The 24,062-nt window shown below is 46.2% G+C and overlaps 1 protein-coding gene across 1 annotated transcript in view; it reads left to right on the plus strand.

Moving 5' to 3' along the window:
• Window positions 1–24,062, plus strand: part of LOC309539792 (uncharacterized protein) — a 39,033-nt gene that overhangs the window by 7,605 nt on the left and 7,366 nt on the right. Inside the window, exons 2-5 of the mRNA XM_082236126.1 lie at window positions 299–2,815; window positions 3,437–5,617; window positions 9,603–9,661; window positions 19,508–19,596. Coding sequence (XP_082092252.1) covers window positions 299–2,815; window positions 3,437–5,617; window positions 9,603–9,661; window positions 19,508–19,596 — 4,846 coding nt within the window. The remainder of the gene's footprint in view (window positions 1–298; window positions 2,816–3,436; window positions 5,618–9,602; window positions 9,662–19,507; window positions 19,597–24,062) is intronic.

Below are 24,062 nucleotides of genomic sequence, written 5' to 3' on the forward strand. Positions count from 1 at the left end.
TGTCTCTAGGTTAAAAACAGCAGGTTACGCGGTCCTTTTTCACACAGTAGCAACTTCCAGACTTGGATTGGTGCGTGTGTTGCTGTCCTGGGAAGGAGGCTGCTGATTGGATAAATAGAAAGGCAGTCTCAGCCAATGAGCAGGAGGTTAGCATTGAAGATCTGCGGTGTGTACCACTCCCCTCCTGTGTCAATCTCTCTCAAACCAAAACAATGAATGAGAGAGGTAAACACTGACCACAGACCCTTTTCCTCTCATATATTTCATATTTCTTCGAGATAGGTGGTGAATCCTCCAGAGGTTTAAAGAGATACTGCCTGCTATATTTAGCTCCTGTTTTGCAGTTTTAGAGCTTCCTGCTGTGGATTTCAGAAAGATGCTCAGAACAGAAAACTCTGCCTGGCGTTTGGGACTCGTGCATGCCTTTGCCTTCTGTCTGTTTCTGAGTGACTGTTTTGCACAGATCCGTTACTCTGTCCCAGAGGAACTCACTCGAGGAGCCTTTGTAGGAAATGTTGCTAAGGACTTAGGAATGGATGTGACAAAGCTTGCAGCTGCCAATCTGCAGGTGCTTTCTGATTCTGACTCCCAGTACTTCTCTGTGAATGTGAACACTGGAATCATAATAGTCAATGACAGAATAGACAGGGAGCAGCTCTGTGGGCAGAACCTGCGCTGTTTCTTGCATCTCAAACTTGCTATTGAAAACCCAGTGGAGTTCTATCGCATCGAAGTGGAGATTCTGGATATCAACGACAATGCGCCTGTGTTCTCAAGTAGCACAATATCTCTGCAGATCTATGAACTGGCTGCACTGGGTGCCCGTTTCCCCATCCCACACGCACAGGATTCAGATGTAGGAACTAACACTTTACAGACCTACCACCTGAGCGCCAATGAGAACTTCAACCTCAACGTCAAGGCACGTACAGATGGCACCAAATTCCCAGAGCTAGTACTGGAGAAACCCCTGGACAGGGAGCACATCGCTGTCCACCACTTGGTCCTGACAGCTGAAGATGGGGGCATATCCCCCAAATCTAGCGCTATTCGAATTGCTGTCCACATTCTGGATGCCAATGATAATCATCCGGTTTTTGACAAACCTACTTATTATACCCGCTTAGTAGAAAACTCTCCTCCAGGAACCCTGGTGATTAAGCTGAACGCAACAGACTTGGACGAAGGGCCTAATGGAGAGGTTCAGTATTCCCTCAGCAGCCATAACTCAGAAGCCTTGCGCAGGATATTTGCTATCAATGAGACTACGGGAGAGATCCGTGTCCAAGGGAGCCTGGATTTTGAAGAGGCTAATGTCTATGAGATCGAAGTGGAGGCTAAGGACATGGGCTCCCCTACTATGGAGGAACACTGCAGTGTTATGGTAGAAGTCACGGATGTCAACGACAATGCACCTGAAGTTATTCTCACCTCTTTCTCCAGCTCTATGGGTGAAGATGCGCCTCCTGGCACTGTAGTTGCTGTGATACATGTCAAGGATAGAGACTCTGGGGATCAAGGGAAAGTCCGGTGTGATCTGCCCAGAAACCTTCCTTTCAAACTTCGGAAAGACTTTGAGCACCAGTATTCCTTGCTCACCAGCGAGCAGCTAGATCGTGAGAGCACTCCGCAATACAACGTCACCATCTATGCCTTTGACCTGGGGAATCCACCTCTTTCTGAGCACACCTCTTTCTCCATAACTCTGGCAGATGTCAATGACAACCCACCTCATTTTGACAGGCCATTTTATGAAGCCGTCATAGAAGAGAACAATCCAGTGGGGGTGGTACTGCTTAGAGTTTCTGCAACAGATTCTGATAAGGACCAGAACTCCCGTTTGTCTTATTCTGTTTTGGCGAGCCCAGGGCAAGGATTGATTGAGGACATCACCTCTTATGTCTCCATCAACCCAACAAATGGAGATGTCTTTGCAGAGAGCCCTTTTGATTACGAGCATACGAATCATTTTCAGTTCCTGGTGGAGGCGTGTGATGGTGGCTCCCCTCCTCTCTGCAACAGAATCATGGTGCACATCTACCTCCTAGATCAGAATGACAATGCACCCTGGATTCGATTCCCCTTTACTGGGAAAGATTCTGTTGTGCAGTTCAGAATTCCACGATCTACTGCAGCCAATGCCTTAATCACAAAAATTATGGCAGTGGACTTGGACTCTGGGCGAAATGCTTGGCTCTCTTACCATGTAGAGCAAGCCACAGACCCTGGTATTTTCAGCATGGCCCTCCGTAGCGGGGAGGTGAGGACCACGCGAGCATTACAGGACATAGACAATCCTACCCAGGACCTTGTCCTGGTTGTCAAAGACTCAGGTGATCCTTCCTTGTCCACCTCAGTCACTGTGATGGTGCTCTTGGAGGAGAGCAGCCCTGAAACCTTTCTGGGGTTAACAGCTCACTCAGTGGAAACTGAGGGACCTCCCACATTGACTGTGTACCTTATCATCTCCTTGGCAGCAATTTCCACCATCTCGCTGATGGCTTTGGTGGCCTTGGGAGTTCGATGCCTCCGCCGTGATTCACGTGCAACATCTACCATCTTTGGATGCTGTGGAAGCAAAGCTGGTGGGCTTCAAGATGCTTCGGATCACGTGATGGGACATTGCCATTATCAGCTGAGCCCTGGAGATGCCATGATAGGAGTGCAAGTGGCCACTTCTGGACCCCCGGCCCGTAGATACAGATCCTGCTTTTCTCCTGTCTCAGACATTAGCGAATTTGTATTCATGAAACCTAATCTGACACTTAGGACAGCTTCTTGCAGCAATCTCACTGAACCCAGCTTCTTTGGCAAGGTGAGAATTTTCCATGTAGTGTCCCTATTTTGTTCCAGCCATGGCACCACCTTTCTTTTCTTTTGAGTTTCCCTGCACCTAGGAGTGCCTGGGGTGGGGGTGAGGAATCAATGCGTGGTCTCAAGCATAGGCATTGCACCTATCTGCTCCAAAGCTTTGTGTGCCTAATTTTCCTCTCTTTCTTTATGAGCGGGGGGAGGGGGAGGGGAGGGGGGAGGGGATTGAAGTGAAGAGGTTGCAGGAGGGTAGAGTAGCCCCCTCCCCCCTCCTGGAGTTACAGCTGCCGTCAGCATCTCACCCTGTCTGCGTTCTGCACCTTCGATTCCTGCTTTTCCACCAAGAGGGGCATCAAGGGAGCTCTTCTGGCCAATGGCTCCCTTGGGTCAGCCCTCCAAATCTCTCTGCTGCGCTGGGAAAGGAATGGGAAGCGCAGGGAGGGAAAACTGGTGGCAAGAGAGATTGGGGAGGGGGGAGCAGCTGGGTGTGTGTGCGTTTCGGGGAAGGGGCTTCTCTGCTGCTGCTGCTGCCGCCGCCGCCGCCGAGGAGGGAATTGCCGCTTGTCTGTATCCATTTCACAGCCCCTTTTCTCTGCTGCTCCTTTTGCCAATGAGCTGCTGCTGATCCGAGCGCTTTAAAATCCCCCCGCTCCCCCCTCCCGCCTCTCCAGCTGCAGCCCGCGCCTTTCCGCTGCACAGCACCTCTCAGGTCACCCCGGAGCCGCCAGGAGCAGACCTGGGGGGCGGGGCGGGGGGCACCGGACTGCGGCGGGGTCCGGAGGCAGCAGCGGCCACCCCCGGGCTGGATACCTGGAGCAGAGGCAGCCGCTGGAGACGGCCATCCTTGCGCGCAAAGGAGCCAGGCATGGGCGGCGGGCAGAGCTGGTCGTGGCAGCTGCTGGCGCTGGTGGCTGCCGTCTTGTCCCTGCCAGGGCTCATCCCCGCGCAGATTCGCTACTCCATCCCAGAGGACCGGGACCCAGGCTCTTCCGTGGGGAACGTGGCGAAGGACCTAGGCGTGGACGTGCGGAGCTTGTCCGCTCGCCGCCTGCAGCTGGTCAGCGACGGGATGCGCCACTACTTCCATGTCAACCTCGCCGACGGCATGTTGCTGGTCCACGAGAGGCTGGACCGCGAAGCTCTGTGCAGCTCCAGCCCCACGTGCTCCTTCCCTCTCCAGCTGGTGTTGGAGAACCCCCTGCAGCTACACCGGGTGGAGGTGGAGATCCTGGACGTGAACGACAACGCCCCCAAGTTCCCGAAAGACAGGGTTTCCTTGGAAATCACCGAAGTGGCCAACCCGGGCACCCGCTTGCGCCTGGAAGCCGCCGAAGACCCGGACACGGGCTCCAACTCCATTGCCACCTATGAGCTTAGCCCAAGCGAACATTTTGCCTTGAGCATTAACGTCAGGGGGGACGGGGTCAAAATGCCCGAAATTGTGCTGGAGAAGCTTCTAGACAGGGAAAAAGCCGCTGTCCATCACTTAGTCCTGACAGCTCTGGATAGTGGGAATCCTGTTCAGTCTGGGACTGCCCAGGTGACAGTCCACGTCCTGGATGCAAATGACAACCCCCCTGTGTGTGACCCGCCAGTGTCCAAAGTTTATTTGGAGGAAAACGTCCAGGTGGGGACTGTTGTAACGAAGCTCAATGTTACGGACTTAGATGAAGGTCCCAATGGAGAGATGGAGTATTTCCTCAAAGCCAGCAATAGCGCACCTCTCAAGCTCCTTGACTTGTTTAGCTTGGATCCCCAGACAGGGGAGATCAGGACCAAAGCTCTGCTGGACTACGAAGAAGCCAATGCTTACGAGATAGCTATCTACATAAAAGACAAGGGGTCCCCTGCCATGGAGGGTCACTGCAACATCAGAGTAGAACTTGTTGATGTCAATGACAACCGCCCAGAGATTATGCTGACCTCCCTCTCTAGCCCAGTGCAAGAAGATGCACCCACGGGAACAGTCATTGCCCTGATCCAAGCAAAGGACAACGACTCTGAGGAAAATGGGCAAGTCCACTTGGAGATTACCAGGCACATCCCATTCAAACTGGTGTCTTCCTTTAAGGGACATTATTCACTGGTGACCAATGGGCCCCTGGACCGAGAGAAGGCTGCTGGATATAATATCACAATTAAAGCAACAGATTCTGGAATGCCTCAAAAATCCACCCACAAAAACATATTTATTCAGGTCTCAGATGTTAATGACAATGCACCCACTTTCTCCATCCCTTCATACACTGCCCATGTGGAGGAAAATACTTCCCCTGGGACTCTAGTTTTTTCTCTGTCAGCCTCAGATCCGGATGCAGGTGTCAACTCCAAGCTGTCTTATTCCATTGTGGACAATGGAAATCATGGCTTACCCATTTCGACCTATTTCCACATCAACCAAGAGAATGGCAGCATTTACACATCCAGGATGCTTGACTATGAGCAAGAGAAAGTCTTTCAAGTTGCAGTGGAGGTGAAGGATTCGGGTTTCCCACCCCTGAGCAGCACAGCCACTCTTCACTTGTTTGTTGTGGACCAGAATGACAACGCCCCGGTGATTGTGCACCCGCAAGTCTCCAAGGGCTCTGCCTTTCACCAGCCAGTTCTGCTCCCGGTGGAACCTGGATTCCTGGTGACCAAAGTGGTGGCTGTGGATGCCGACAGTGGCCACAATGCTTGGCTGTCATATAGTTTGCTTCAGGATGCCAATGAAGCCACCCCGTTCAAAGTGGAACGCCACTCAGGAGAGATCCGGGCTGTTCGGGCATTGAGGGAGCCTGGGGTGTCCCACAGGTTGGTGATAGAAGTAAGAGACAATGGAGTGCCGTCTCTCTCAGCCTCACTGGTTCTTGTGATTTCCTCAGAGGATAATGCTGTGCAGGACTTTTCCAAGTCCTTGGACCTTCTCCCCAAATCACCTTCCAGAGCCCCCAGCCTAACTCTCTACCTTATCATCTCTCTTGTGGCCATCTCTCTGGTCTCTTGTGTAATGTTGGTTATTGTGGGGGCCAGGTGCTTCAGATCTGGCCTCTGTGTCCCCAGCTGGTTCATGTCACACTGCTGTAGTAAGAGGACAGACAGGAAATCCACCATAAATTTCACTGGGCGCCCACATCCCGAAGGCTTTATCAGATACCTTGAAGTGGGCGGAGCTGGAGCTCAGCACTACAAGTCTTGTCTCTCTCCAATGTCTGAACAGGGCGAATTCTTTTTTGTTAAACCTTTCAGTCATTCCACTACAGCAGAAAGCATGCTTGCCTTTGAGCAGGCAGGCAGTGTTTTGCAGAGTCCCTCTGATGGGGTAAGATACACTAAAGTGATTCTTAAAACATTTCTGCTTGCAATCCATAAATCCATATTTATCTACCATATTTATCTACCATAGACTTCCATCTGCTAGGTGTAAAGAGGTAAATGAGGTGTGTATGCATGCGTGTGTATGTTGTGGAGGGTGACATCCCGGGGTTCCTTCATTTTGCAGCTGTTATGCTTTTTACAAGGTGCATGTAGGGCTTTCATTTCTTTCCATGCTACACTCTCTCCAGCTGCCTCCCCCCACCCCACGATGTTCTGTGGTAAATTGGGGTGAGAGGAGAATGCATGTGCAGTGGTTGCTCTTGACTGGGATTCCTGGGAATATGATTAAAGGGTGGTATAATAAAACAAATATATAGGGTGGTAATCCAACACATGCATCCAATCCGTGCAAGGATTTCTGCTTGTGAAATGGGGTCTGCCCCCTTCCCTCCCCCATTCTTACTCTCCACATGCTCCACAAACTCTCCCCAAATCTGCTCCAGAGAGTTGAGGAACCTCCAGACAGAGTTAGGTGTCACAGCAGGAGGGGGAGGGGGGAGGCAAGAGGCAAGAGGAGTCCTGTTGTGCAAGAGGAAACCCATGCACTGATGGGACGTTTAGGTAGCCCTATGCTGGACATAAGTTCAGGTGGATCCACAGTCCTGTTTGGGTTGCTACTGTTGCTTGTCAGTTAGGCTTTTTAAAACTCAGTAGAATTATTATTATGCCACCCGTGTGCACAGCACTTTACAGAGTAAAGAAGAGCACAAGCCATGGCCCTGCCACAAGCAGCTCTCGACCTAAATGTAGTCAGAGAAAAGGGGGAGGCAAGTTTAGCGAAGGATGAATGAGAGCAGATGCAGCTACAAACGAGCTCTGTTCCAGACCTTCTCTACATGTGCAGCAAACATTTGGGGAAGAAGCCAGATCTGAACAGACTTTGACTCCACTCTCATCTCGGCTGGAGAGGAAAGCCAGAGGTTGAAACCAAAGGCTTTATGGAAGAAGTTAGTTCTGAGCAGAGGTTCAAAGAGACTGAAATGGGACCACATGGGTGTATATGTTGAGGCATCTTTAGCTGCATCGTTTTGCACATATGTGCTTAATGGATCCTTTAGCAAAAGAGACTGTGATGGTGGTGGTGAGGAGATGGGTCAAAAGGTGAGGGTTGCTGGATTCATTTTAAAAAGTACTCCCTACTCACCTCACTGCTACCATTATCAGAGTTCTGTAAAACTGTCAGGCAAATCCAGATCTATCACCATCTTAAAGTAATATTGTGGAAAAACTGTGAAGCTGCTAGTGTTACTTTGCCATTTTGAGCATGTTTTAATTTTGACATGTTGCGTCAGTGGTCTTTGCCCCAAAAGCAGCCTGCAAGCGTTTAAAACAAGTACGTCCTATAAATACATGATTCAGTGACATCACAGTTACACTTAAGTAGCACCTTAGGGGAAACATCTCATGACCATTCACTGGGAAGTTCTTCTGTGTAAGTCCCATTGAAGTGAATGGGCATTTCAGTGCACAGGAGGGCATCATCAAGCCCTTTCCATAAGAGTGGAAGGAGCTAGGAGTGACTGCAAATGAGACGGTATATTTTTAACTGAATTACTTGGATGTGTTATAATGTGAGCAAGAATACATTTTAAAATATAAATTAAAAAATAGAAAAAAATGAAAAAATTCCCATTGGTAACACAAGGGACAGGAAGCAGTGAGCCCTTGGTGAAAGGGGCAGGCTCAGCTTATTTAAGAAAAAGCAACAACACAAAATTTACATATCAGTAATTTTAACAAACTGTTCTTACTTCATTTTTGCTTCTTTCCTGCTTCTAAATTTTGCTGGCGCTATGAAGATACTATGTGCAGAAAGAATGCAGTATTTTGCAACACATGACACTCTGTTTTGCAATCCTTATCGTACACAGCTTTCACATTCCAGCTTTTGCCACCTCGTAAAGAAATATAGCTGAAATTTGAGCTTTTTGAGACTTGGGGACATGAACTTAACCATTTTAGGAATGTCTAAATCCACATTTAGAAACTTAAATAAACAGGTGCCTTTTTCTAAACTTCAGAAAAACCACAGGTTGTGTGTGAGGGGTTTTTTTAATTCAGTGTGTGCTGAAGATGCTCAAAATATATTTAAAGAACTGCCTGTATTTAGGTGTTTAAATTTAGGATTCAAGGTTTGATTATTGTAGCCTCTGGCTCTGCAAATTATAGAAGCAACTGAGGAAGTAAGTGTTCACAATGAATAACTCAAAGGAGGAGGCTTGTTTCTGCATATTTAGTCTGCAGAGAAATATATGTATATTTATACATGCTATATACTGTCATATATGATAATTTTACACATACACATACATAAATAGATTTACAAACTTGTTTAACTGACACAAGTAGTATATTTTAATCCTCTAGTGTTTACAGGTCAATAATCAGAAAAGCTGGAATCCTATTGTAGTAGGACACATTGTCTCAACCCTAGCTTTGTCTACTCAGAAATGAGTCCTATTGGATTTAATTGGGCTTACTCTCAGGCAAGTGGGGTTTGGATTGCAGGCATATAGTTTTTTATTTGCAGGATCCTAGGAGTCCAGATTCACCTGAATCAATTCTAATTTTGACGTTGCTTGAATAAGATGTCGATTACACCCTTGTATCCTGATCTTAAAACATGTCTGTCCATTTTGTTTAAGGAAAAAACACATAAACAACGGTTCGGGTGCAAATCTCTCTAATGGTGTGGAATATTATTACTGAAGGATTAATGGAGGAGACTGACAGGATATCTGGAGTTTTGCAGCATGCATCAACCACACTGTGTCTTTCAGCTGTGATCACAAAGAGCCATTCAGACATGCTGCTCATAGTGGCATTTTATGTACTCCTTTATTTACAAAATGTCCATTGTTCTAATAATACAACAATGTGGGTGGAAAGTAATACATGGCTCAGTCTATTCTGATATAGTGTCTTCTGTTGCGCCTTCAAAGAAATCATTATTGTTGTGGGAAATGGAATTTTTAATCTCAGTGGGCGAAAAAGATTGCAAAGCTCCAAAGATCAAAGGAAACAGAAGACATTAAATCAAAGCCCTAACACTGACCTGTTTCAGAAAAGATTATAAATTAGGAAATTCTATTAGCATTTCAGATGTTGGTATTCTCTCAGTACCAATTAATTCTGTTCTTCTCCCCCCCAAAAAAAAAAAATATTCCTGATGTTCTGGTGTTCTCCGGTTTAAATGATGCCCCTTCAAGCTTATTTCATGCTTCATTTATTCATGGATAGTTTCTGACTGTCTTATCTTCTACAAGATTATTTAGATTACTTTCTTATCATGTTAACCAATCACGCTTCTTTAGAAGTATTTTGGAACATATAATGGTGTTCTCTGCTTGTGTGTGCATGTGTGTGTATATTTAATAGCTGAGCTTCATTTTAGGAATAGAAGCATTAAACCTCTCTTTGTGTTTCTCTTGCAGCAAGCACAACCTAACACAGACTGGCGTTTCTCTCAGGCCCAGAGACCAGGAACCAGTGGGTGAGTTATTTATTTTCTCATCTTCTGCAAAGCTGCTCCAAAGTTCCAACTATGGGTTTTAGTTCTGTGCTGTTGTGGAAATGCACTGGATATATGGATGCGTAGCTGAGGCAGCAGCAGCCTGATCTTTCTCTACAGCTGTTCTGCCACCATTTCTATAATACATTGTGCTAAAAAAAAATTGAAAAGGGTTGTGTGAGTTTGAGTCTATGTTATCTCACACTTCAGTTTTCCATATGCAGTGAATAAACCAACCTATGGATTAAGGCAGGAATGGGGAACCCATGGTCCTCCAGATGTGTCCTATCATCCCTGACTGTTGGCCACCCTGGCTGAGACTGATGGGAGTTGGAGTCCAACAACATCTGGAGGGTCACAGACACCCTATCCCTGGGTTAAGGCATATTCCTGAGCTTCTTATTATACTGCTTGTCTGGTTCTACCTATTGTTACCAAAAAAGAAGAAGCTGGGTTGTAAATGAGAGGGCTAAATGACTTACCAACAATCTCTTGTCAAGATATTAAGCAAATGCAACTGAGCTGAATTGGTTATTATTAAAATAGGGCCAAAAAAGGAAGCTCTCACCCCTGTGCCTTCAAAAGTCATCAAGTGGTAGTATGGAGCAAGGTGTTTCACCATTAATTTGCTGCAGAACAAATTGCAGTTAAAGGGGCTAGCCAAAACTTGGAATACAGAGTCATGTAGATTGGAGGAGGGTGCTGGATGATGAAAACATGGTCTGATAGCACTTTCTGCCTCCCTCAGATAATGAATATCTGAGATAGCTGTGGAGAAAGCCAGGAGGACCCCAAACCACAGACTGTGCTAGAATGAAGCAACACCTTGAAAACTCCTTGACATTGTCGCCATGTGATAAAGTTGGGCTCTGGCCTGCAAAAGATTCTGCCATTAACATACACAATAGCTTTTAAAGGTGCCACAGGACTCCTTTTGTAGGTTTTGCTTCCCTCTATGGACCCGGCACACTTATAGTTCTGAAAACTGTCCTCTTTTTAATCAAGCATGTCAAGTTCAATATTGTCCAAAATAAATTGAATATATAGAATATGAATAGCCTTGGGGTGTTGTAACAAATGAGCAAAAGTTCCAAAGGAAAGAGTGGTGACAATATAGTAGCTTTGTAAATAGAAGCTATTATCCCCTTATTGAAAGTTGCATGTGAGTGTGTGACTCAGGTGACTGTAATTGATCGATTTAGCAAAATTTATATACTGCTTGTTTATAAACAAAACTTCTAAGCGGTTTACAAAAAATATTGTTATTTATTAAATTTCTATACCCACAGTGCCTCTGTCTTGCCAGGATTCAAGCTCAGTTTATTTTCCCTCATGTAGTCTACCATTGTATTCAGGCCTGCATGACCTCCCCTGATTCAGATGTTTTCAAAAAATAGACCTGAGCATCATCAGCATACAAATGGCATCCTGCCCCCAAACGCCTAATGACTACTCCCAGTGGTTTCAGAGCACTGGGGATAAAACAGTGGCCTGTGGCATAACTGCCAGGGAGCCAAAAAGCACTTTTCCAGTGCTCCTTTCTGGACTTGGTCCCATAGGTGGGACCAGGACAACTGTAGTACAATTGCCCCCAGATTCCCACTTCACAGAGCCAGTCCAGGAGGATTCCATAGTCCAGAGGTATTCATAGTCCAGTGTGCCATGGCACCCCAGGGGTGCTGTGGGCAACACTGGCCTCTTTCTTTCTTTCTTTCTTTCTTTCTTTCTTTCTTTCTTTCTTTCTTTCTTTCTTTCCCTCCCTCCTTTGATGCCTTCTCAAGTCTCAGCCTCCCAAAGATTTGCACAGCTGTTTGTTGCAGCAGCCCGGGCTATAAACCCTGCAGGTGAATGGTGCCTCTGGGAGACACCTCTCTTTGGGGCAGGGGGGCCAAGGGTGGCAGCAGTGGCTGCCCAGAGGACTCCAAGGAGAGGGGAGGGGGTGACACAACTGGGCAAGGAGTGACACAACTGGGCTCCTGAGCCTCACAGGGGTGCTGCAGAAAGAATGTGGTTGGTTAAGGGAGTTGTGGACTCCAAAAGGTTGAAAACCTCTGCCATAGTCAATGGTATTGAAAGCTGTAGCAATACGGAGAAGTGGGAGCAAAGTTGCACTGCTCTCATCCCATTCTCTTTGGAGTACCCCTGGACACCTCCATCCATAGGCACCAGCTCCTAAGGGCTGAGGCACTTTGCCCCCCCCCCCCAAAAAAAATATGTTTGGGTTTTCTGCAGATTGATGTTTGTTCTGATTAAGCAGTAAGCAACGGGTTTTCCTGGGGAAAACAGCAGGACCAAATAAACCCTCTCTGACACTTGAAATCATGAGACAAAGGGAAGGGCAGATGGACCCTGAGCCACAAATGTCTTAACTCTAGAACCAGGCACTTGTTTTTCAAGTTGCCAATAGCAGGGTTGCGTACTTTTTAAAAAGGGTTCTGCTCCAGTGTCTTTTACTAGGGTAACCAGAAGCTTTTTTAAAAAAAAAAGCTGATGTAGAGCCATGGCAAAGAGACAGAGTGCTGACTCAGGAAGACCCTGGTTCAAATCTCACCTCTGCCATGAAGTCATAATAAAGTAGCCCCAGGCAAGCCATCCTTGCTCTCATCCTCTGCCTTCCCACCCACCTGCCACTGCAATCTGGAGGCTAACACTTACAGACGTGTTGGAAGGATTACATCAAAACAATGTAGGTGGAGCACTGGTACAGATGTCTCTTATCTCTGCCCCTACTCTTTGTACCTTTAACATCAACCTGACACAGAAATATCTGGCATAAATATTCATGGTGGGGTGAGCTTTACCAATTGTGGTCACCCTAGTTATCAGAACGCACCTTGTACCCAATTACATTGGAAGAAGTAACTTGGGCCATTAAAAATAATAATTATGGCAATATGCCTACTTTTGTCATTCAGAAAACTCTGCATTTAGTAGCAGATGTTTAAGCATCTATTGGCCAATTGAACTTGACAGTCCTTTGATTGCGAAACCAACAATGGAGACACACCTGAGCAGAGTTTTTTAGAACTTCCAGAGCAGGAGAACAGACAAAGTAGATCTACTGGATATACATTCTGATACATTCTTATTTTGCTTAGGGAATTGACACAAGAAAGCTGGTGTCCACCAGAGTTGTGTTGCGCCCCCTGCCCACCCAACTCATAAAAATACTGCAAATTGGATAAATCACCTGGCTGTTTTTAGTAATAATAATAATAATATCCTTAAAAAGATGGAATATATTAAAGAGGTAGCTTAGGGTAAAAAAGGAGGCACGTAATGCCTGCATCTGAATAGATCTGAGATGCTTGTCCCAGCAGGCTTCTGCAAAGTGAACTGCAGCTGTGCAAGCAGGAATACATTATGTGAAACCTTTTGCACTCATCACCACATCTGCATAATTGGGGAAAGTGCCAGTAGTTGAAACTTTTCCCAATTGCACAGATGCCTAATGAGAGGGAAAGGCTTCACTTGCAGAAATCTTCTTACACACCTGTTAAAGGCTCAGAAAATCTGCCAGAAAATGTTGGCAACTCCAATCCAGAATGCAGTAAATATACTGTACTGTAGTAAAATAGGTCACTGAGTGTTTGATAAAGGGCTTTTTGTTCCTAGATTAGAAGCAACATCATCATAGAAGGCAGCATTCTTCAGCCCTCAAGGAAAAGCTCAGTTTGAGCTTCCTGGTTGTCCAGACTTGCTGCTGCTGCAGCAGCAGAGCTGCCAACTTTTCAACCAGTCCCTTTAGCTCTTCCTTAACCGTTTGAGCTACAGCAGTGAACAGGTGATTTGCTCCATGGCATGAAAAGCTTCGCTTCTTATTTCTTCCAGTCAGAGCCCTGTTAATGGCACAGGAGGATTTTTCCCCCTGAGCAGTTGCACATATGGCCAGTTCCAAATTTTAGATCAGTGTTTGGCACGATCAATGTATATTCTCAGTGGTTTAATTTCATTTCGTCTTGGTCTACTGTTTCTGCCTCCAGTTCAGCAAAGCTTGTAGATAAAAATGGGGAGGGGGAGGCTCATGATACTCAGGGGTTTGTCTGTTGACTTTTTGGTTGGGAGAGGCAGTGGAGATTGGACAAGATGGGCCCACATCCCAGTGGCGTAGCATGGGTTCTCAGCACCCGGGGCAAGGCAAGTAATTTACGCACCCTAACCCATGGATTTTAGCACTCGAGTCTCTTCCGTGCGCCCCCCAGATGTTGCGCCAGGTGCGGCAGGCCCCCCCTGCACCCCCACGCTACGCCACTGCTCCCACCACAAGTCTTCAGGACAGCCATCCGAAGGCTGGCACGGGGAGAAGGTCTCTCCGCCCCACCGCCAGGCTTCGGAGGAGCCTTCCAAAGCCTGGCGGTGGGGCGGAGAGCCCTCCTCCCGCCACCAGCCTTCAGAGCATCCTTCCGAAGCCTGGCGGCGGGAGGAGGTCTCTCCCGCCTTGGAGAGGTTCCCGCTTCCTCGAGGGGGGGCCGGCCAAACGCGCCCCCCCAAATGTTGCGCCCGGTGCGGCCGGCACCCCTGGCACCCCTACGCTATGCCACTGCCACATCCTCTCTGGTGGCATCTGTGCTGCCCATTTGCTTGCTCTCCTCCTTTGGGTCCAGCCCCACACTACTGCTGAAAGAGAGAGGTGGGGGTGGCTGCTGTTTCTGTGAATTCACCTCCTCCTTGCTCTTGCTCCTGCTCACACGCTTGGAGTAGCAGGTTCAGCTCCTGTTGATTTGTGGTGGTGGTTAGATCATGGTGCTGATAATGCCAGGGTTGCCATTTCAGTCTTCATAGGGGCAGCTGCATAATCCTGCACTGCAGGGGGTTGGACTAGATGACCCTCAGGGTCTCTTCCAACTCTACAAGTCTACGATTCTATGATTCCTTCACATCACTGGATGCTTCCTGGGGTTGTGTGTTTCCTAGAGTGGCAGAGGACCGGACAGCAACAGCCAGACAGGACCTTCTCACTTGTAGCACCCCTGGTGGGGCTCTCTCCTAGGGAGGCTTGCCTAGTGCCTGCGTTAATATATTCTAGGCGCCAGACAAATACCTTTTTATTCCCCAAGGTTTTTAACTTCTGGTGCATTTTTATATATCCGCTTGGATATATGTTTGTTGTGCTCTCTCAACCATTTTATTGGTGATTTGTGTTTTGCAGTCTGCAAGCTGTTGTAATACTTCCTTGGAAACTCTTAACTGAAGAGCAGTATAGAAATTGGTTTTAAGCCAATGAATAGGATTTAGCGTGGACCCTCTTCTGTTGGGGCTTCGGTCTCTGTGGGTGCCTAGTAATGCTGATCCATGGCACCGGCCCTTGTCCTCGAGTCCTCGACTAGTTCCACTGCATTTTCTAAGCATTTGCTTAAGTAGTAACTAGGACCTAAGACCTCTTTCTCCAGTCTTATGCTCCCTTTAAATGGAAATAAATCTGCAATTTTTAGCTTTCTTACACAATTGTCTGCAGTCCTGTTCTCCCAAATAAGTGATCTCCTGCAGATTTGATAACTGTGTAGTAATCTGTGCGATTGTCCGTATGTTTTATAGCGAATCACCTGTGCCTTTTAAGCATATGAAAGCAGAAATTCTGCAAGTGAAGTTTTTCCCCCCTTGCATGGAGTGATAATGAAAGCCTCCAATAACTGTGATGAGGCAGAGGAGCACTGCTAGGGGGGGAAATGTGGCGATCCTAATTGTCTATAATCGCCTGCAATCTACTGTCTATATTTAAATCAGCTTCTTATCATTGGGACAGTGCTAATGAGGGATTTTACTAGAAGCTTAGCAGCAGCTGTCCATTAGTGTCCCTGGGCAAAGGTGACCAATTGTATCCTTACAACCTGTAGGGTTGCCACCTTTCTCACTGGCACTGCTTCTCCACCTTTAATAGCAGGTGGAGCTTCTCTTGGCAGGAAGAGAAAATTATGGGGAAAGCTCCACCCAATACTACTTTTGAAGGTACAGAAACAGTATTGGTGTTTTTAAAGTAGCAGTCCATTCCTCCCTGCCCCCACACATACACACATTTTCCCCTTCACACAACTGCATTTTAATAAATCAGTCCAACATGATATTTCTTGAAATCTGATTGCAAATGGTGTCTGTGGCTCACAGTGCAGTTCAGAGATTTTTTTTCCCGGGGCAAGAGAAACACAGTGGATACTGAGAGACATAATTAGCAGGCAGGTGCTTGAAATCATTTGTGTCATACCAGAATTCTCTGGAGTTACCAATGAAGTACTCCAGGAGTAGGGCTGCCACCTTGTCTTACTTGCCTTTAATGACCAACCTTGCACTAGATTTGCCCATTTTTCAACTGGCCGATGTAGCTGTGCTATGTGTCTGTATGCAAGCTCATTGGGGTCAGAGTCTTTTCTTCACAGTCATTAGCCCAAGAGTTTGTAGGTGGCATCTCCAGAGGTACTTGCAATTCAAGATCTGCTCAGTGTTTGAAATTGCTCTCTTCCCTCCCTCCCTACCATCCACTGCCACTCCATTGCCTTTCTGTTCTGAAAGGTGCCCCCCCCCCATATATGCAAACATAGACAATGAAGGACCTTGGCTAGAAAGCCTCGCTTCCTTTTCCGATCCCTGCCTTGCCCTGGGTGAGGGGGCCATTGATCCACTGAGCTCACCCTAACTGGCAGTGGCTCCCCAAGGTTCTCAGGCAAAGGTTTTCTGTCCTTCTGGCCAACATCCTTTTAATGAAAACATTGAACCAGGGACCTTCAGCACAACAGCACATCCTCCGCCATGGCCTCTCCTCTTCTCTCGCAAAAGAAAATCCAGCGGAACTAACACATTCCATAGAAAATGCCAGTTAAATGCAGCACAGACATACAGTGGTTTAATGGAAGAAGTGTTTGTGATGCAATTGATGTAGCACGCATACACAGCAGGTTGCCATAGAAACTGCCCGTGTGCTAGATACAGGAGGGCCTTCGGAAGATGCTGAGCTGTAATGGCTCTGCCAAATCAGGAAGCATTTCTTGGTTTTATTTAAGCCGAAGAGCGGATTAATTCATGCCAGTACTTTGCATTCCTGTTCTCGCCCCCCTCTGTCTTTCACACCAAGTATGTGAAAATAACACAGTGACAGAGGAAGGCAGGGTTGTACTTTACATTATAGCATAACTGCATAACCTAACATATAATATTTTCTAGTTTGTTCTAATTCTGTCTGCTAACTAGCCTGACAGCTTCTTCCTTTTCTGGGTTGCCCCCACTGTGTGAGGAGACACAGCTTTTTTGGTTTGAGCACCCCAACGGGGAGACATTTGCCTATGCAGGAAACATAGTCAAGAGTGCTGCCTATGTGCCAAGCTTCTTTGTCATATCCTGCAATTTTTGGCACAGTAACTGATTTGCTGTTCCACCCTTTTTGAACGTAGGATGATTCTGAAGAATACAAGGCAGTATACACTCTCATACAAAGCAGCCTTATATTTTTATTCTGCTTTCCCACTTGTTTATTAGATCCTCTCCTTTTATTGATTGCACTATTTCTATTGGTTTCATTTAAGCCTCCCTAGGTACTTGGCTGGCTGAAAGGCAGAGTAAAAATGTATGGCAGTAAGTCCCATTGAGGTCAACAGGGCTTTCTCCCGGGTAACTGGGCATAGAATTACACCCTAAAAAAGACAAGAAATTACTCTGGTAGCTGGCAGTCTGTTTTATGTTCAGACTTTTCTACTATCTTCTAAACAAACTTAAGATGGCAAGTTTTATTTCCTGGTTTTTAATTAGAAACTATCTCAGTTAAGTTTGCTCTTTTTTAGAACAATACGGATTATTTTCTTGATAAATGGTCCTTTGGGAATAACTGTAAATATCATTTCAGCCAACAGCATATATGGTGTTCAAAACGTAGACATTGCATTATTCTCAGCAAAAAAAACCAGCACTATTCCTGGTGTTGAGCCAAAGAAATAGATGGGGGATACTGCTGGTGTACAGTTGTCATGGCCAGACTACCTTCTGGTGAGGCTTTGGCCTCATAGCAATAGTTATCTCCTGTGAACTCATTAAGATGATATTGACAAACTGGAACGTGTATAGAGGAGGGCAGCCAAGATGGTTAAGGGTCTGGAAACCAAGCCTTATGAGGAATGGTTGAGAGAGTTGGGTATGTTTAGCCTAGAGAAGAGGAGACTGAGAGGAGAAAGGTTAGCCATTTTCAAATCTCCCTCGGGAGGTTGTGGACTCTCCTTCCTTGGAGGTTTTTAAGTAGAGTTTGGATGGCAATCTGTCATGGATGTTTTAGCTGAGATTCCTGCTGGGTTTATAGGGAATTGGACTAGATGCCCCTTGGGTCCCTTCCAACTCTATGATTCTATGAAATATCTAAAGGGCAGTAGTGTGCCCATTCTTGAAGGATCCTACCCTGGACCCAGAGTTTTTAGCAATACTGCTTTGTCACAAACACCCTGTTTTAGGTGAAGGTTCTAGAGAAGCTAGTGACAGCTCAGCTCCAGGTACTATTGGAAGAAGCAGATTATCTGGACCCGTTCCAGTCTGGGTTTGGGAAATGAACTGGCCTCATTTGATCCCGGAATGTCCCACTTTTCCTCAGAATGTCCCTATTTTCATTGGAGAAATGTTGGAGGTTGTGGAGTTATCTGACCCCTGAGCCATCTGAAGGCAATCCTGTATAGGGAAGGTTTTTTTTAATGTTTCATGTTTTATTATGTTTTTTTATATGTTGGAAGCTGCCCAGAGTGCCTGAGGCAACCCTGTAAGATGTGTGGGGTATAAATAGTAAAATTATCATTATGGAATGGAACGTCCCTGTTCTCATCGGAGAAATTTTGGAGGGTATTACCACATAATGTGGGACGCGGGTGGCGCTGTGGGTAAAACCTCAGCACCTAGGACTTGCCGATCGCATGGTCGGCAGTTCGAATCCCCGCGGCAGGGTGAGCTCCCATCGTTCGGTCCCAGCTCCTGCCCACCCAGCAGTTCGAAAGCCCCCCTAAGTGCAAGTAGATAAATAGGTACCGCTTTATAGCGGGAAGGTAAATGGCGTTCTGTGTGCTGTTCTGGTGCCGGTTCGCCAAAGCAGCTTCGTCACGCTGGCCACGTGACCCGGAAGTGTCTCTGGACAGCGCTGGCTCCCGGCCTCTAGAGTGAGATGAGCGCACAACCCTAGAGTCTGTCAAGACTGGCCCGTACGGGCAGGGGTACCTTTACCTTTACCTTTACCTTTACCACATAATGTGTAACTTATGTGTTGAGCTTCTTAACTGTGTTCAGCAAGTTATTGTCAGTATCCTAAGTACACTAAGGAGGCAGCATGCCCAGTTATTGGGGATTGGGGCTCCAATAACAGTAAATTCCAGAGGGGTAGACCTGTGAGCAGCAAAAATAACAGATGTTTTTGTCATTATTGCGGCATGTGCTTTGTGAATCATGAGTTGCATGAAATACTGAGGAGAAAACTTCAAGCATCTGCCAAAGTAGGCTCTAGTCCACAAAAGCTAATGTCACAATAAATCTGTTTTAATGTGCCATAAGACACTGTTGTGTACTAGAGAGAATGTCTGTAGGAAAAGTTTTTTCTTTTCCTTGCATAACAAGCACTCTTGCACAACTTTTAAAGGGACAGTAGGTTTGCTTTGCAGTAGGTTCCCAGTAAAGAGTACACCCATGAAGAAATTAGTCCCTCAAAAAAGGATACCTCCCTTGTACCATGTGCTTTCTCCCCCACCCCACCCACCCCCAAAAAATACTAAGAATAGACTGTGCTGTGTGTGCTTTGTGGAGGAAGTGATCCCTTAGATTGTTAACACTGTGTCTACTCTGCCTCTTTTTAATGTTTCATTTGCTCTGTTTTCTCCTTAGGTCTCAGAATGGGGATGAGAATGGGACTTGGCCAAACAACCAGTTTGATACAGAAATGCTTCAAGCCATGATTCTTGCATCAGCAAATGGTCAGTTGCAGCTAACATGTTCACTAATGTTATTACTTTCAGCTATGCTGGGAGTGAGCGGAGGGTGTGGGGGGGGGAAGGATATTTAATGTACATGCCTGTAAAAGTTTATACAGAAAGCTTGTACTAAAACAGCTTCAGGGTTATGGCAAGAGAGCCAAGGTTTGCGTGCTTCCTGAATAACTGTGCCGCTATTTATCACCATACAGAATTCCATGGCAAATGGGCAGCTGGCTGGTTTGCAACTCTTTGTAGATTAAAGGGCTTCTTTGTTCTTAGAAGAACTCTAATCTCTTAGTCAATTAATGTTTGTATACAGGATTTTTTCTTTAAAAAAAAAGCTCAACACAAAAATAGCTGGAGGCGGGTTCCCAAATATTGTTCACATAGCTGCCCACACATCTTAAACAGTCCTGGTTAACAGTTGCTCAGGCTGGTTTAGGACACTGACACGCAACTTTGGAATTAAAGCATTTACATTTTAAAACAGAGAGGGTTAGAATGCGGAAGTTCAGTTCAGCTCTGAAATGTGTCTTGGTAAAAATAGCTTTAAGGGGGTCCATATGTTCACCACTGTCTCTCAGCAAATCCAGATCCAATTTCCTTGCTTTGCGAATTAAAGGATTGCTTTTGAGCTGTCTTCTGCACAGTTCCAGGGACCAGGAAGTCGGAAGCTGCCCCACAAATTGCAGATTGCCTGATGAGCAGTGGCAGACAAGCCAGCGTTTAACTTTATAAAGAGAATCTCAGACAAAAGTCTCACAATTTATTTTTGTTGTTGTTAATGTTTATTTGTCACTTTTCTAACACAGAAGAGTGTCCCAAAGCAACTTAACTGGATAAGACATTAAAACTCTGTATAAAATACAGTCATACCTCGGGTTGAAGTCGCTTCAGGTTAAGCCTTTTCGGGTTGTGCTCCGCGGCGACCCGGAAGTAATGGAGTGTGTTACTTCCGGGTTTCGCTGCTCGCGCATGTGCAGACGCCCAAAATGACGTCATGTGCCTGTGCAGAAGTGGTGAATCGCAAGACGTGTGGACGCTGGTTGCGTTCGCTTCAGGATGTGAATGGGGCTCCGGAACAGAACTCGTTCGCATCCAGAGGTACCACTGTACAATACCTTAGCATGCTGACCTATGAATATGAAAGCATCACTTACTATCCTCCCAATTAATAGTCACAGCCCTGGGTAAACAAACAGGTTTTAGTCTGGTGCCTAAAAACAAACAACAGTGGTACCTGGTGAACTTCCCAGGTGCATTACACAAACGGGGAGCCACCACCCTCCACACCTCCCTCAGAGAAAGCACACCAAGAAGGACCTCTGTTGATATTCATGTGGGGTCACATGAGGAGTGGTGGTTCTTGAGGTACAGAGGTCCTGAGCCACATATGGCTGTGTTAGCAAAAACCAGCACTTTGAATTGAGCCCAGAAACCAGCCAGGCCAGAATTGGTGTTATATACTCAGATTGCCTTATCCCAATCAGCAATCTGGCTGCCAGCTTCTGAACTAGCTGCAGTTTCCAAACCATCTTCAAAGACAGCCCTGTGCGTAACACATTAATCTAATTTAGAGGTTACCAGAGTGTGGATAACAGAAGTTATCACTGTCCAGAGGTTATCACTTGTGCCTCAAGTGACACTAAAAGATCCAGAAGTAGCCCCAAACTGTGTACCTGCTCCTTCAGGAGGAGTGTTAACCCCATGCAGAACAGAGTGAACCCCAGCCATCCGGTTTAGTGAAGCATCCAGTAGCAGCACCATAGTCTTATCTAAATCAAGGTTGTTGGCTCCCATCTAATCCATTTATCAGTGCTAGGCACTTGTCTAGCATATCCATCACAACTCCTACAGCTGCAAAGAGGGAAACAGAGCTGCATATCATCAGCACAGGGCTAGCAACGCACTCCAAAATGCAAAGGGACCTTACTCAGAGGTTTCATGTAGATGCTAAATTGCACGGGGGGATACAACTGACCCCTGTGGAACCCCACTTTGGAGGCTCCATGGGGACAAACAACAATCCACAGGCATTCCATTCTGTAAATGCAACACATTCCCATCCACACTGGATCCAAAACACCACAAAATTAGGCAATCACTTCACAAACTGGCTGTTATCTGAATGTTGAAATCCCAGACAATTGCTTATTTAATTACGTAGTTAAAATTGCAAAATGCACATAAAACTAATACTTCTGAAGACAATGTGTTTTCTGGATCAGGTTATTCAGAGGCTGACCTCAGTGGGACTTACTGTCAAGGAAATGTGGAGAATTGCAGCATGCTTGCAAGTTTTAGATGTGATATCTTGCCTGGGGGTAAACACAGCTAGCTAATCATCACATTTATCCTTGCTGAGCTGACATCTCCAAGTGGTTTGTCCACACGGAGCATTATTCAGCTGTTAATCCGCTTTCCCCATGCTCATAGGGCCAGCAGCATTGCCTCTGCCCATGGAGCTAACTCCCACGGGAGCCAAGGCACCCAAAGGTCTCTTTAGCTTCCTCCCACCCAGTGAGACCAGCCAGGAGGAAGTGATCTAGCAGCTGCTTGTTCTGTGGGCAAGTCCAGACACAGACAATGAGGAATAAGTTGTGTAAGGAAAGAACACTGCCAAAGCCTCTCTTCCTTTGGCACCTTAGAGAGGATGGAGGTAAAGGACCTGCATGTCAGGAGGCAAAGAGCAGGACCAATGCTTTGCTGGGACCAAATGGGTGGCAAGGCTGGACAGATCTCCCAGGCGGGTCACCTGTTTTCTACCAGACAGATCCCACTCTGGATCTACAAAGGGGATCTGGTAGAAAGGGAAACAGAGAAGCTGTAGCAGTTCCTGGGGGGAAGGCAGGCTCTAGCTGCCTGTGCAGCACACACATTTAAGAGATTTCGGTGCCTGCTATTTGCGGAACCTCTCTCCCAAGCCACATAATGGGCTTAGTTCAGCAAAGCACACAAGCAAGCATTCAAGCAATCCTGCTGTTCACGTCAGTGCTTTCTAATGGCCATTTAAGCAGATTTCCCCCATTATTTTTGCCAAATGGAGGTGGGAGGGGTTTATTAAGCATTCCCCTCTTGTCTTAGCTGTAGCCTCTGCAAATCAACACGGATAGTGGTTAACGTCTGCTCCAACAGGCCCTGTTTGCCAAGTCCCTGTGCACAGTCAGGGTTCATCCAGACACTTTATTTGGTGCTGTGCTTCTAGGCACAGGTCTGCGCTTCAAAGCTCTGTGTCCAAGCAGTTTTGTTTTGGGTCCTGGTGCTTACCCCACAGAAACCTGCTCTTCACCGCTGAATCAGAGCAAAAGGCAATCGGAGTTTCTATGGATTGACATTTAATCTGATTCAGTGGTAAAGCGTGGGTTTTTCCCAGGGAAAGTGCCAGGACAAAAAAAACCAAAACAAAACGCTTCTTGACTACGGAGCTTTAGAGTGCGGACATATGCCTGGAAAGTGCAACACAAAAGAAAGCCTGGATGAGCCCTAAATCACTGTCCTGAGTTTGTAGTCCAGGGAGCGTGGCTTTAAAAAAATAGGTTACTGTGTCTATACATTCACTGGATTTGCTGCTTTCTTTAGCTCCCCCCACCAAAGGCTCTGGAGATCACATCTCTGCCAAGCGACTGATGCCTAGCCAAATGCTTCCAAATGTATTTGAGTTGCAGCTATTCTGCAGTAACTACAAGCAGATGCATTTGTCTAATAAAACAGTCTGTAATGTTGGGATGTTGTTTTTTTCAAAGGAAAGCTATTTTTGTTGCGCAGTTTTAGCCCAACGTAACGCCAGTACTGAATAGTGGATGTGAACAGCCATTCAGTCCATGGTGTGAGAATAGGGTCTGTATTTTTATCTTTTAAGGCCATGGGGTTAATCTATTAGTTTCAAATGAAACTGCATTGAAATATTGACAATGCTGATTAAAATGCAGCTGTTTATATTTGACTCAGCTACAAACGCAGATCAATTTTTTATTTTCACCTTATCCTTCAAAAAAATGTGAGGGTGCTGTGAGCTACCCTTCTATGTGCAGGGAGGTTTTGGCAGCGGAGCATTCAAAAAACAAATAAACAATAATGGTTGTTTCCCCCATACAGTGGTACCTCGGGTTAAGTACTTAATTCGTTCCGGAGGTCCGTTCTTAACCTGAAACTGTTCTTAACCTGAAGCACCACTTTAGCTAATGGGGCCTCCTGCTGCTGCCAGAGCACGATTTCTGTTCTCATACTGAAGCAAAGTTCTTAACCCGAGGTACTATTTCTGGGTTAGCGGAGTCCGTAACCTGAAGCGTCTGTAACCTGAAGCGTATGTAACCCGAGGTACCACTGTATTTTGAAAATACAAAAATATGAAGTGGCTGCTACATTTTATATTTACAAAATATGGGGGGAGGGCAGCTATGGTTGTTTTCTTGTCCCAGTAGCTGTTGGTGCAACCTGAAATCTGTTTTGCACCCAACGGAGACTAA

The sequence above is a fragment of the Podarcis vaucheri genome (assembly GCF_965113315.1).
Source record: "Podarcis vaucheri genome assembly, chromosome: 8".
Lineage (NCBI taxonomy): Eukaryota > Metazoa > Chordata > Lepidosauria > Squamata > Lacertidae > Podarcis > Podarcis vaucheri.